Raw genomic sequence first — 15,605 nt, forward strand, 5'->3', positions numbered from 1 at the left:
GGATAAAACAAGCATGGGTTTCCCAAAGCCTATTTCAAAGATCTGGAGGTTTAGTTCTCTCCAATATACAGTTAGAGCAGAGTGTCTAAACCAAACAGAAAGTCAAGCTCAGCTTTGCCTTATGGCTATGATGCACAAGTGTCACCTGGTAGGCAAGCAGATGGGGTACTACATGGTGGATTAGAAGAGGTCGATTGGGTAGGGAGTGAAAACTGCCTGGCAGCATTAGAGTGAGAGATCCCAAGAGAGACTGTCTATGAGCAGCCGTACGTCTGAAGGGGACAGAGACAAAAAATGCTACTCTTGAGGGCAGCAGAAATTTCTAAAATGGCAACCAAATGGCAGCCAAAGCTCCTTTGATACAAGTGGATACAACTTTTCATACAATAAGAGCTTCTACCTCCTCCAAACTTTCACTCATTTTTCATAGAAATTCAATCTGAAGGGTTTTCCTCTGACTCGTAAGTATCTAGAGACAAGTGCTTCAATTCCAGCATCTAGACCTAATTAGAACCATCTCAAAAGTATCAGAACACCACAAGAAAGGCAGTTCTCCCAGTAACTCAGACAGTTAACCATGCAACATGGCCGTATAAGGTTCCCAAAATGAGCACGTCAAAAAGCTTATCTGAATGACTCATCAAAGCTTCCAAGTAAAACTGTGGAAGAGCATAATCTGAAGTGAAACATCCCTGCATTGCAAATGCTCCCATGCTTCTGACAGCTGCTGAGCTAGATTCAAGCTCCGCAACCTTTGCTTTTGTATTTCCTAGTAGAGCATTCTCATTTATTATCCACCTGACCGCAGCAGCGAATAACAGGCCAGATCAAACCTCACTGACTTTCATTTGAAAAACTTCACGGTGATTTTAAGGGTCTTTGGACCAGATCTGATGCACAACTCAAACATTTACATAACTACAGAATACTTTTCCCCCAGAATAATTCCATTTTTATGCTACATTGAGAAAGAGGGAGACCTGAGACTGTTGGACAGATCAGTATACTTGCATCAAATATGATATCAAAGCAGTACATTTTTTTTCTCTTTGCCGCTTGTTTTATCTAGGTTTTCTTTTCTATAGGAAAAACCAGAAATGAACCAATGTTGAGTCAATACTTCTGAGATTAGATTAATATGTAACAGAGCTAATTAAATTTGTAGTTAAGCTGAAGTTTTGTTTTGCTGGATTCTGGTTTTGGCAGCTTAAACTGCCTAAAATCCTAATTCAATTGCAATCTACTCACAGAGCACAGCTGTTTTGCTTGGCTTAACTTTTCTCGTCACTTAATAAGATACTTTTTTATTTAACTTTCAGTTCTACCTAGAAGCCCCACTGGGTCTTTTAAAACAGAAGATTATTATTAGAAATTAATTAAGTATTCTTTTCAATTCTATCTCTGGAGAGTAACTAGGCATTGCTGCTGATCTCCTCTGCATTAAGACATTACTGATTGTCATTCATGGGATGACAGTGTGGATGTCTCATCTGGAAGATACATAACTCCATAAAGATGAAAGATTTGAAAGATATTTAATACAAAATATAATAAATCAGTACAAATAGTAAACATATAATTGCAATGTCAAACACAGCACGGGCATGTGGAGACTATAACACTAGAATAAAAATAAACACACATTCCAAAGACAAAAGAGATCTTATTGTAATTATAGGACCCCGATGGATTACACTTAGTCCATGTTTCAGCACATTGTAAACCCCGATTAAACAATTCTAAGAGCATCTAATGCAATTAAAGAAAAGGCAGTTGATTTGATGGGGTTTTTTAAGTGACTAGTGTCTACAAAGTGTTTGTTGTCACTGCCCCACCTTCCATTACATGTGACTGCAAGAAGCACAGACTAAGGCTCCCACCTCTGATAGCGGGCTCAGCTGGCACTACCTGGCTTTTTCTGAGTGAACCAAACCTAATAAGCACCAATATCCTGATGTGGTTTTTAATCTGAGGCCTTGAACGTGCATATTATTGCATTACTCACAGAATTAGCTATGCATTTAACATGGTACTTCATGCTTGAGATGGCAGTCAGTCTTTTTAATTTTCAAAAAACTCAGGGGTATATGTATGACTACCTGCTGTCATACTCTGACCAGGAAGGGACGTGAAGAGGATGCCACAATGGGTCAGCACAACAACAATCAATCACTTACTCTTAATAGTAATGTGGAATTCAACTTACTTTTTTGGTCTGTAGTCAGGGATGGACCTGTCCAGTGATATCCTGTCACTGAGCTGGGCATTGTAACCGTATTCTTCATACTTAGTCTCTGATTCATGGCTATCATCTCTCAGGGTAGCAGCCATTCCCCCCTGGCCCAAGCCTCCTGGACCTTCAACTAATCCCATGGGCTTTGCCAGACCTAGATGAAAAAAAAAACAAACAAAAAAATCAAATTATTAATATAAAGGAAATGGATCTAACCTCTTCTGTGACCACAGATTATTTTTAGATAAACAAAATCTAAACTCCCATGAAACTCAGCTCTGAAACCCTCATGGCTCTATGGAAATTATCCTCAGCTTTTCAAACCAGAGTCTATATCAACACATCTTGTAGTATTGGTGCATAATTATTAATGAGAAAACTATACAGAATGGAATAGCAGCTTTCACAATTTCTCCTTTTTCTGGTATAAATCCCTGGAAACAGGAATCTTGTTTCCCAACATTCCAAAATGCCTACTTATCCTTAAGATAATTAAGATAAATTTTCCTCATAAGAACTGGAGGCCAGGCCCTTTCCCAGTATAGCCCATTATAGCTCCATCCACCTTAAGGGAGATATGTTGAATTTCTAGCACATGTAGATCTGCCAGTTTAACTCCATGTTAATGGCACTTCTGGAAGAAGTGTTGAAGCTGAGGCATCAACTCTGTGACTCTAAGACCACCTGCAGCTCTTGAACGGTTCAGATTTGGTTCCCATGCTGGGAATACAGCTACGCGACTGGTTACCATCTGCTGCTGGGTGGGAAATACAGGGTAAATCTGATTTCACTATGGGAGTCGATAGATGGATCATCTGGACTCAACTACACACCTTGCCCAGCCTGTTCCCACCAAGATGTGCTAAAACTATTAGGGAGCTGACACCATCTCTCACCTGGGAATTACTCCAGATTTCCTCTGTCCTCATGAATGAAATATATATATTATGTAAGATACTCAGCTCTATACAAACTTATAAGATCAGGAAGTTTGGACACACGTGAGCTAAAATGGTTAGCCACGCTTGGTTAGTGCTGAGATATTAGCCAGTCAACAATGCATGCATAGGTTTTGTTCACTGGTGTATTACCAGTCAACTCAAAAATACATGTAAACCAAAATTAAACCAACATAAATAATGCCCATATGGTCACATCGCCAAGAACCCAGAACCCCTTCCATAGCAACAGGCATTTAACTTGGTGCTGAATTCTCATAAATAAGCTCCTCAAATAGCCTGTGTTTAATGTCAAAGCTTTCCTTTCCAAAATGCTCACTATCAACAAGTAATTATAAGCAAAAAAGTTATTTATAATAGTCTTGGGGATACCATACAGAAATGTGCAAATATCCTGCAAATCATTTACAACGCAGAGCAAAACAATTAGAGTTTGACCTGCTCAACATTTTGCAAATTAAGAATTTTTTGAGAGGAAAACGTCATTATTTCAGCTAAACAATTAAAGAGAAAGAAAAACTGTCAACATTTCCTAGTAACAGGCACGCAAGGCAGTACAAAGCTGGGACTGGCTTCTCCAAGTCACAACAAGGTCTGGGACAGGTTAGTCCCTCATGAAGGAATTTCTCTTGCACCTCATTGCTAGCACTGTCCTCTCTTGTTATAGCTCCATCATCAGCTCAGGACAGAACAGAGGGACAGTGATTTGTTCGTGGTCTGAAAGAGTAAAGTTAGCATTTTCTACTGTAGGTACTTCTGAGAGAATCCTGTGCTAAGGTTAAGTGCAACTCTACAAATAGTCTGCCTGAAAGTAAAAGGACTGAGTGTCTGTAGTACTTGGGAATTTTGGTACTGAATTTCAGACATTGCCTACAAAAATACATACCTCATATTGCAACCAGTGATCCCAAGTCAGGACAGACCTTGCTTGTGTTTGTGTCTTTGATGTCTTCTTCACGTTCCTCATCATCATTCACTGAAATGCTCAACTGTCTCAGGGTGAATCATGGGTCTTAGCAGGAGGAGGGAGGGCAGGAGAAGAAAAAAGGATGCCCTACAGAAAAAAAACTCTTGGCATGGCCAAGCTTTTGAAAAATTCAGACAGCTCCAAGCATTCAAGCCGAGTGAGTTGTTGAAAAGAAGGGAAAAACAAGAGGCTTGTGCAGCCGTGGTCTCGTTATAGATGTGTGGGGAGGGTGAGTTCCAGGTCTCACTAGCAAGGGAGAAGGAACAGAGGCACGACCAGAAACACCACAGACCACGCACCCCTGAGGGGCAAGTAGAAAGATGAAGCTTCAAACCAGCATCTTTTTCTAGGGTATTGTATTACTGGGACTCGGAGAGAAAAGACCAAAGTACTGAGCTCCTGGGATTGATTCTGGTGCTTAATCAATAATGAACTTCTTCAAAGTTCTAAGTGAAACAAAATTCTAGGAAAAATGAAAGGTATGCTCAAGGCAAGGGAACGTGGTATTGGTAGACAACTCTCTTCTTCAGTCAGTCACACTGCCGGACTAGGATCTTGGACCACCTTTGATGTACCAGCATTTGGCAACGCAAAACAGAGCCCTACTACTATTTAATGACTACTCTTCCCCCCAGGCCAGCTATGCTGTCGTCTTCGCCCAAACACATTTTCCTCTAGTAAGGTATGGAACTAACCCAGAAGACAAATAGGAAAGTGCTCTTGTCCTATCTCAAAATGTACAAGAAAAATGCAAGAAAACAGTTCAGCTGGATTGAGTTGAGCCCCAGCAGGATGGCAGAGTGCCTATTCCTGATCATCACGTTTCTGCTAAAAAAACCCCAAACCAACCATAAAAAAAAACACAAACCACAAGGAGCTACCAGCACAAGCCACTAATTCCTAGAGAACTTGGACCTAATGCAACAACTGCAGAAACGTAAGCTCAAGGTTTCCAATGATTACTGTAATTATTTCAAATACCCATATAGTTTGCATTCATGTCTCTCACTATTTTTGAATTCATGAAACTGTCTTCAGGTATGTGCAGAAGCATTTAGAAAGTTTTTCCGTGCTTGTCTCAGCTATGCAGAAGTAGAGGGGGGGTAAGAGTCTTTCCTGTGATCTTAGGCTGGCCACATGTATGTCTGCCCAGCTGCATTTTCAGCTAAATGGAAAAATAGAGTTTTGCCTCTGCTGTCCAGACTTCTGGCCCGTAGGAGCTAGCTCACGAGTCAAAATTTCCTGCTAACTTACGCTGGGAGCAACTCACTCAGAGACAAATCCAAATCATAGCGCTGCATTGGATTGCTGCTTACTAAGAGGCAAAACTGAGTGTGCTGAGTAGGGATAACTTAGGACACTGATTGCCATTCTCTAGGGCAGTCCTAACTGGTTCTATCTTAATTATTACAAATATTATGATACCTACAGATAGCTATTAATATACAAACACACCAATTGTTCCTACTCTGAATGATTAAGATTAGTCCAACACGATCTCTGGAAAAACAGTATTCTTGTCCCTAAAAACTGAACAAACTTACTTCATACATCACAAACCACTCTTCTTTATTGCTCACATTTCTTTATAGAAATGTACCTCATGAATCTTTCTTCCACTAAAACTGGTTCAAAAACATCTGAGAACCTTCCATCCTTGCTTGCAGCCATCATCATAAAGCATCTGGGTTAGCATCAGTGATCAACCTGCAGCTGGTATTATACTGCTGCATTCTGCCAGGAGATGGAGAAACTAGCACAAGGAAGGCTCACGATTAGGAATTGATATAATTATGTCTCCAACTGGGTCATGCAAAGGAGGAAGCTGTAAGCAAAAAATGTGATATTGTGATATTTGGGGTATTTAAGAAGGACTATTTGGATTTTCTAATGAAACAGTTTTCTGTAAGAAAAGTGGAGGACAGTCATAGTTTCTGTTGAAACGGGACTAAAACTCTCCAAGAGTTGTGTTGTGGTTAATGATTTCAAACAGTAGAAATCCTTTTACCTAAGCGAAGCACTTCAATACACATTAAATATTTCTGAAAATATTTTATGTAGCTTCGTTTTGAAGGAAATTGTAACATTTGTCCCTTTTGTTCCAATTTAGGATGAAAGGCTATTTGGCACTTTGACTAGCTTCAGTATTAAATATTACTTCCTCTGGACAAATTAGAACAGAAGGGCCTAATGTTGTTATCCCTGGCTGACAACTAGTCCTTGCTCAAGTAATTATAGAAATTGTATGTCTGAGACTCTAAATCTCTCCCTTCCCAAAAGGAAAACCACAGCCTGATCTTCCTGCATGATACAGTCTTAGACTTAAAAGCCACTAATAGCAAGAAGTGATGCTGCATGCCTCTGCTTTACTTGCCCAATATATGGCATCGTAAAGGGGGGCTCAGTTTCAGAGAAAAGTTAGCAGTTCCCTCAAAAAAAAAGCACCAGCAAGCCTTATGAAAAGGGAGTCAAATTCAGCATTTTAAGAGTTAAAGAATGCGGAAAACTAGACACTTCATAAAGGCTATGTCCCTGAAAGACTGCAACGTGGAAATTTATTTGCTGATCATTTGGAATCATCTGGGCTGAGTTCTGATGTTACATCAAAGCAAATTGAAGACGACTTCATTAAAGTTAACTGACCTGCTTTGATGAAAGGCACTCTAAGACATGGCATGCTCGTTTGACTTTAAGCAATAATTTAATTCCAGTAGTTGAAAACTTTATGCTATATGCTCTTGCAGTTTACAGAACAAAACACTTGCATCTTTATGGCACAAGTAATGGGGGAATGAAACTTTCAACCCGCAGGAAGCATCAAACATTTGTTTTGTTATTTTTCTTAGGAGAGAATTAGTTAGAGAGCCTTCTAAACCATGGATAACGATAATTATTTCATATACCTTTTTCCTATTCTAGCTCTGTGTGCTGATAATCTGATCCTGTTCTAGGAAAGAGTCATCATATGTCTGACTTTCTCAGAACATATTGGTGTGAGTTTTTTTCCAAGTTCATTACCCAAATTGTCATCTAGTCTGACTGACAGTTATTGTAGCAATGCAGTAACATTGACCAATATACAGCAGCAATTAAATAGATGATATCACATTGCTCCATTGTACAAGAAAAACACTAAAGTGTCTCTAGAAGTTCTTAGGAACAACAACTATACTATATTTTATATATATGTTTGTGTGTGTGTGTTAAATTCAGAAATTACAGGCAATGTTCTTCAATGTTTGTTTGGTTAGCTAGACACAATACAACTGTTGCGCACATAAGAATGGTTGCATAGCATTTTTCATCTCCTCAACAGGGTGCTTTGCCCCACAATTACCTAAGTCAAGATCACAAGTTGCTAACCCCCAAATCCAGAGTTATCTGCCCTGGTCAGCCTTTTGTGAAAAAACAGAAAAGGGTTGCCAGTTCAACAGCATCTCCTCAAAAAAACATTGGTCTTAAGAGATGGGATTGGGAGGCAAGAGATGGGAGACAGCATCCTCAGATTTGGCTGAGGTGAAGGTGACACACCTTCCAGCACATCCTCTGGGCCCTCATCCAAGCGGTGCCCCACAGCCTAGGACCACTGAGAAAAATCAGCTCCTCAGAGGCCTTCCAGCATGCCGAACATGGGAAAAACTCCTGGGAGAACCTGGAGGAGCAGAATACTCTACAGCAGTGCTCCTCCAGGATGCGTAGATGGGCTGCCAAAGACAAGAAGTCAGCAAAGAACAAGTTATTCGTGCTTTATGTCTTGGACATTTTCTGTTCAATGAAAACCCTGGGGTAGCCCATAGGGGAATTCAGTCCCATGGGTCTCACCTACCGGATCAACAGGGAAAGGGGTACATTTCTGGAAATACTGCTGCTCAGCAGAGACACAATTGCTATTGATTTTAAATGCTGGGTGTTCAGGTCCTACAGTGATGGGAGCAGTATAAAACCTAAAAAAGACAGATGGAGAAGTGCTTCTGGTTCAACTTCCAGCGTATATCTGGGTTTTAACCAAGGCAGATCAGATGAGAGCACTTTTCTGTTTTCTTCTTTTAAAGTTGATGCAGAGTTTCAGATCTGCCGGCTCTGAAATGGCGATGGGCAGAGAATGAAGAGAGGGAACAACAGTGGCAATGCCCAGTGAGCTCCTATTTTTAAAGCTGTTTTATCTTAAAATTTTTGGATTACAAAGATCTGCGGCCCATAGGCTGGGATCAGTCATACCCAGTTCAACACCACAGATGACAGCAAGGTCACAAATAATTAGTGGCTGTCACTGATTTCAAATTTATTGCTCTCACTGCACAGATTTCTGTGTAAGAAAGGAGAATGGTGAGCAGAATGACCAGTCTCAGTTTCTTAACCAAATTAATTACTCTGCAGGATGTATCATTTTCTAGGAAGAAAAGAGACCTTCTATTTTACACCATAAACCCTGTCACAATGGAAAAATTACTGAAGAGATTTATGTGAGGAACTGTGGCAAAAGCGAGATCAAACTACATCTGTGATTATTTTAGTGTCTTTTTTTATTATTTGCAACACAATTACAGGCAGCTGTAAATCAGGTTCAGCCAAAGTTCTTAGACATAATTAACCTTTTGCCAATTCAAAACAAAAATAAGCAATTGAGAATAATTATACGCCCACATTCACCATAGCACAGGTCTGGTCCTAGCCTCTTCCTGTTCTGCCACTTCTGGCAAGGCCACCCCAGCTGTGGCTCTGCTCCTACACCTCATCCCTCTTTCATAGAAACCCTGCCCAGGAGGTACCAGGGATGCTGGGCACAACCACAAGGCTGGCTCCATCACCAATGCCACCAGATTTGGTAAGTACTGACATAACTGCTACAAAATCTCCGAAATAGCCTGGCTGACCTGCCTCAGTCTCAGGCTGAGAAGGCCTCCAAAGCCAAACTTCTGAGCTTTATCTGCACTTCAACCATTTGCACTCTTGAATAACTACACAAAAGTATTCTGGTTCCTAGCACCTGAAAAGGAGGGACTAAAACATTGTGACCCAGCAGTTTTACCCACGACCCCTGAAACACTTCTCTCTTTTAAACAAGAAACGTAAACCTCAGCAGCAAAACAGTTGTTTCCTTCCTTTTCCTCAGTTGAAAACATCCCTGCATAACTTGTAAGGCAATAAAAAACTTTAGATCCTAGTTTAAGCAAGAAAAAAAAAAATTCAGGGGCAACAGCAGCTCTACATAGATCAACAAACCTGACTTTTAGCACTGCCAATTAGATTTTTTGAAACAAAAGATGAAGGTTCATAGACTCTAGAATAGGTTCAGTAACATAGCTAAAACAAGACTCAGCTTAGGGCACTTTTTTAAGCTAGTTCTATACAAACCCACCCTTTTGGAAGCAGGTATAAATTAGTTGCATCTCATGAATCAGCCCTAATGTTTCTGTCTTGAATGTTGTGCCAATTTTGTAATCTTGTTCTGTTGCAACTAGAAATTCAGAGGAAGGTTACAGCCTCACTGACTGGCATATCTGTAGGCATGGGAGGAAAATTTGGTCTTCCTCCTTCAGGAGGTAACGGTGCATGTTAGGGTGAAGCAGATGCAGAAGGGAAGCAGCTGGTTGGAGGAGGAGGAGGAAGAAAGAGCAACACGAGTGAGCTGTTCAACGCTAAGCAAAAGGTCTCCACTCACCAGTTGTCCTGCTGTTTATAGTTCCATTTTAGTGGTCTCTAAAAATAACTAAGAGAAACAAGTTTTCTAAAACAACGTGTTTACATCAGAGAGAGTCTTGACGGTATAAACAGTGCCTTGCCTCTCCTATAGACCTAGCACAGCCCAGGGATGCTCTGCTCGGCTGCTCAGTTCAGTGCACTGCCCAGACTGGGTGCTAGAGGAGACATCCTGGGCAGGCTACGCAAGCCCCTATGGGGCACAGTTGTTACAGCCAAGAGAAAAAGTGCCACGAGTTTTGCCTCAATTCCAAATTGAGCTGATGACTACTGCCAGGCAGATAGTTTGACAAAGAAAGGAAATGCAGAAGCTACAAAATGGCAGCAGTAACTCACTCTACAAAACATTTTGAAATTTCTGGATAAAAAGCACACGAGTTATTTCCTACCTTCCAAAAGAAGTGGATTTGGGGCTCGAAATCCAGTATTAGAAAAAGATCTCTCTTTCAAATAAACAAAACCCTTCTACCCTGGATACTTTAGTCATTGAGGTGCTCCAGGATAACGTTTTTGCGCTAGCTTGTAATGGTCCACATGTCCTTTCACTGGGCTACTGCATACAAAGCAGCCCCCACTGTACAGAAAGTTAGGGCACCTGGAGCTCTTTGGCAACCGCCACTGAAATGTTGCAGTGCCCCCCCAAACACCAGTGAGGTTTGGACTCCTAATGCCCCTTGGGGATGGAAGGAGTCATTCTACCCACCTTTGGGCAGAAATGAGCTGAAAGGTTAAGGAGCATCCCAGGATGGCACAAAGTACGGTGGTGGAACCAGAAATCAAAACCAGTGACTACCTGAATCCTTGTCCTGTTGTGGTTAATTTGGGAATTAAAAAGCAGCCTCCCTCAGTTGCTAACCCTGGCCTACTCTGGCAAAAGCTGAAGCATCTTCTGTCCTGTGATTCCCTGTGATGTCAGCAGGAGCTTATGCCGTGGAGTGGGATCACATGGCATCACATGTAGAATGGTATTTCTCCCTTTTCCATCCTATGATACCACCCTGACTTCCAAAATGCTGAGCAAGTTTCACAGCCTGTGCTTTCTTTTTCCTCCCTCTCTCATGCTGCATGCTTCATTTTTGCAAAAGGAGCCCATGCAAAAATTTGCCACAACCAGGTATCTGCCTCCTTCATTGCCTCCTGTAAATACTGTGCAAACTATGGTTAATGAAGAAATGACCATAGCTAAAGAGTGGTTTTCTGCGATTATTGCATTAGAGAATATAAAAAAATGTTTTTTCCCACAGGCATAGATTTGCTGAATGCATTAGCAGCGCAGTGCACCAAAATTAAATGTGGAAAAGTAAAAGTCTTTTGCAGTTGCAAGCACAAGGATCAACAATGTCCAGAAAAAAAATCTTATTTGAAACTACTTCACTATTTGACACTATTTCAGGCAACTTTGCAAACAGTAGTATGCAGCATGAGGAGTCAGTAGTGTCTGGTTCATAATTCAATCTAAATGTTAAACAGAGCCTGGCCCTTCATTTCTGCATATCCCAACCCAGTTTCTCCTGCCACCACCCTGCAGTAAGCCTACATAATATATAAGATTTGCTGCCCAGGGAACTGATCTGAATTTTGTCCATATCAAAGGTGCTTGCTTTCTGAGCTAGAAGGAATGCTGTATGTAGATGAGATTTGGTTTTACATACAGAAACACTCACCAAATCACACTCCACGGGGACACAGGCTCCAAGTCTCTGAATAGAGGAGAGCAACAAAAAAACCCCCATCCAATTTAAATGACTCTAGCACTTCCATTTATCTGAAATCCAGAATAGAGTCCTAGTTTTTATAGTTATAACAAATTTGCTGCATCCTTGCTTGAAATATTTATGTCCCATAGTATCCAGTATCAGCTCCAAGTATCTCTGAAGATATACCACAGAGAAGTCTAACAGTATCCTTTGGCTGGTGGTTTGAAAAGGAAAAAAAGTACAATAACTTGTAAAGCTGAAGCACTTAATGTGCAACTTTGTGGCTCTAGAAACTAGGTGGTGCTGTGGTTTTTCTACCTTGACCTCATTTCCAGACCTTCTCTCTGTTCATATCTCTGAGATAGTGTTTCTCAATCTTCATCCACGGATGACTGACAATCCTGTAAGACATTTATGTGTGAGAAGACTGCTGAACAGCAGTGAGGGGATGAAGTGATTTTGCAGCTCTGCCTGTAGGAGGGCTGTTCCTTTGCTGCCCACAGAAGCTGGTCAGGCAGAGAGAGTGCAGAACCAGCAGCCTTGGAAATTATGTAGATTAGGACAACTTATCTGGCAAGAAAACTAATATCCAATCGCCTTATGTGCTTCGCCCTAGGTTTCTTCTTCTTTTTTAAAACGGGGACAGTTCCTGGTTGCAGAGCACACTCTGAGGCACAGCCTATGAATATCTGTCAAGTGCTCAAAGTACATTAGAAGGAAAATGCCATAAAAATGCCCAGGGCTGCTATCAGCATCTGGGCTGGAAGCTGACCCTTATTCCATCCTACACACTCTGCCCCTGCCATATTGATGTATTAATCCTTAAACCCTTTATAGTAAGTCCTGCCAGGACAGGATTTGGCCAGAACAGTTTTTATGTTTTTTTCTTAGTGTTTTCATAACATGCAGATTCAGGACATCGTTGTAGCAGATGCTACATGAGCCCAGAAAGACGGTTCCTACCCAAAAAGGCTCACTACCATTGTTGAAGACAAGAAAGAGATGCAGAAAGATTATCAGGGAAGAAGACAACAAGACAACATGGGTCAGTAAGAGAGGCAGAGGCTGCAGTGCAACAGTGGCCTGTGGATTTCATCCTTGTCATAACAGCAAGAAAACATGTTGTTTCATAGCCCACTGGAGGATCTTCTTTTCTACCCCACTGAACAGATTCTATCCCAATGTGCCCCCATGCACAGATGGCTGCTTGGGGATGAAAAGGAGACAATTCCTATGGGACAGTAACGTAGGGCCAGGATTTATATTCTTCTCCAAAATAACGATCAAGATGTTTCTCAAATGATTCCTTTTGTAGAAAAACTTGTAATAAAAGCTCCCTACTCATTCAGGTTATTTTGAGATGATGAAAGATGGCAGTTCTGGTACATGTAAGACAGGTTTCCTGCTGCGAAGGCTCAGCACAACTCCTCCTCCGTCTATTGAGGGAAGGAGTCCACATGGAGATCTCTGGCAAAGCTGTTCCATGCCAAATGCAAGATTCCTAGTGCGTGACTTAAGTCTTTGGGGAAGATGAGAGGCAATACCTGAGGAAATACAAAGAAAAATGCATAATGGAGGGCCAGGAGACAAATGTGGTAGGAAAAACTGTGTTAATCGTCTTGGCACATGTGGAGAATGACCAAGTCCACCAACGCACACGATAGACCTGTTGGAGGAAAAAAAGGAACATACGCCCTTGCAGGGCCATTCTGTCTCCCTGACCTGCTGTTCAAAGGTGTTTCACACATGCCACTGCTGGCTTCGTCAGCCCTCTTATAGGCCTAATATTTTGTTCATTGGCTTAGCAGAAGCAGTAGCATTGCATAGACTACTCCCTCTCTAGACACAAAATTCATTAGTGCTTTTTAATTGGAAGAAATACTGTGGTTTTATGTACAGATATCTAATATCAAAAGTAATTGCTTTTATAGAATACTCATTTGGAGCTGGTTTCCCCTTGAGATGAGAAAATGTATTCTAATTACAACAGATAATTCAGGAGGAGATAAACAGATTGACGACTGGAAGGACCAAGAAATAGGAGCTACACGGACCGCTGGAGATGAAGATAAAACCCCATTTGTGAGGTAGAACACTGATCCCAAGACTATAGATAATAAGAGAGGTGCCAGAGTTTTGTCAGAGCCTTGATAGAAGCAAAATTTCCTAAAGAGCAGGAATCCTTAAACGGGGGACATCTATGTGATATATTTTTGAAGTTAAATTTTGAGTGACGAAAAAAGAACCTACCCCATATGCACAATTTCTAAATCATATATGTACGATTCGGATTTTTTTTTAAATTTTAATGATCAAAATGATCATTCACAGAGAAAGATCGGTTTGCTTTCTTTAAATAAATAACAGATGCAAGATTCTTCTAGAAGTTTTAAAATCCCAGCTGACTTGTGGCTTGCGCTGGTTTCTCTTCAGGGCTCTGGAGGCAAGCCAGAAAACTCCTCCTCTGGTGATGGTATAAATCTGGAGTTGGGAGAGGGGGAGCTGAAACGGTGGTGTAACTGCCCGACAGCCCACTGATGTTAAAAGGAGGCAAAAATCCAAGTGTCATCAGTTTGGTCTCTGGCCTCTGGCAGTAGCCAATACCTGAGGCTTCAGAGGAAATAAAACCCAAATCAGAAAGCACTTGGCCAATTAAACTCTGCACAGTCCCTGGAAGCAGATTTCCCTTCTGAACCCCATAGGCAGGTAACTAAAGCCCTGAAGCATAATATTAGGTTACCCTCATTATCTTAACTCAGACAGGTAGAAATAGGGTTTAAAACTACCCAGTGCCCTTTAAAAGCCCAGTTGCTAATACTGGATTCAGTGGCCTCCTGCAGTAAAGAATTCTCTGGTACTGTCATGGTCATAGTGCCACTGACTCACATGAAAAGGATCATCAGTATCAGTATATTAGATTTTCTTTAATTTTTCCAGGGAAACAGAGGTGAGAACTCCTGGGGAAAGTGACCATTAAAATGATAACAGAGCTATTCTAGAGAAAGGGAAAAGGATTTCTCCTTGAAAAGCTCCAAGGTGCAAGAGCTAAAACTTTGGGGCTGTTTAATTAGATTCAGGAACAAGCTGTTCCAAGCCAAGTTAAAGGGCTTGCATTTCGTAAATGAGGAAAAGAACTCTTGAAAAACACTGAGAGTTTGCTTGTGTGAATCAGAGCTAGGGAATGGCAGCAGCAGACCGTTGCAGGGAGGGAGTTCCGACCCAAGGTCTGGCAGGACAGAGCCCAGAGCTGAAAAGATGCTGTTGGATACAATGACAGTTTCTTGCACCTACAGAGCTGACCACACATCTCTAACCATTAAAAATATGCCTTTGATTTCTGACGCAATTCTGGATGAGAAATTCCTGACTGCTCTATTCTCAGACCAGCTCAACTACAGCAGTAAATGCCACAGCGTTAGGTTCCATAAGGAAGAAATCATCTTTAAATACAAGGAATCTAAAAAAAGCATATCTACCTAACTTCAGGTCCTATGCAGTCTTATACTCCTCTAGACTCTACTGTGCTGATATTAAAGTCTAAACTAACCAAAGGCTGTATCACATCCAACGTTGCCAAGCCTGCCAAATTTTTTCCTTTCATCCCAGGTTTCAGTCAGTCACCCTTGGGACTGTGTCTCAGAGGGACTGTGTCCAAGACTAAGCAAGACTCTTCTCTGCCTGCTCAAGGGGGTTTGGTGAGCTCTTGACAAGGGCCAGACAAGCCCTTCTCCCGCAGCATCATTTTGCAGTCATGCTCCACATTATTTGCAGACATTCATATGCCTCCCTGCTCATTTACCTAAACAGTCTGCTATCAAATTAAACTAACATAATCACACAGGCAGCTTTCCCAATAACAAAGTTGCATACACCACTTGCCATTTGTATGACTGAAAAGGTCCTGGTTGTTCAACCCATTTTACACAGCAGAGGATGACAGCATGAACCCAGCCATAGTAGCTGCTGGAACTCAAAACCACACATCATGCTTGAAAGCAGGATCTCTATTTTCCACAGCTGTGAAATTAGTCACCGAGTCCACGTCTGGC

The 15,605-nt window shown here is 41.4% G+C and overlaps 1 protein-coding gene across 1 annotated transcript in view; it reads right to left on the minus strand.

The window, feature by feature from the left end:
* Positions 1 to 15,605, minus strand: part of GALNT9 (polypeptide N-acetylgalactosaminyltransferase 9) — a 158,393-nt gene that overhangs the window by 124,667 nt on the left and 18,121 nt on the right. Inside the window, exon 2 of the mRNA XM_009639846.2 lies at positions 2,207 to 2,387. Within this exon, the coding sequence (XP_009638141.1) occupies positions 2,207 to 2,387 (181 nt within the window). The remainder of the gene's footprint in view (positions 1 to 2,206; positions 2,388 to 15,605) is intronic.

The sequence above is a fragment of the Egretta garzetta genome, unplaced genomic scaffold (genome assembly GCF_000687185.1).
Source record: "Egretta garzetta isolate BGI_Z169 unplaced genomic scaffold, ASM68718v1 scaffold25, whole genome shotgun sequence".
Lineage (NCBI taxonomy): Eukaryota > Metazoa > Chordata > Aves > Pelecaniformes > Ardeidae > Egretta > Egretta garzetta.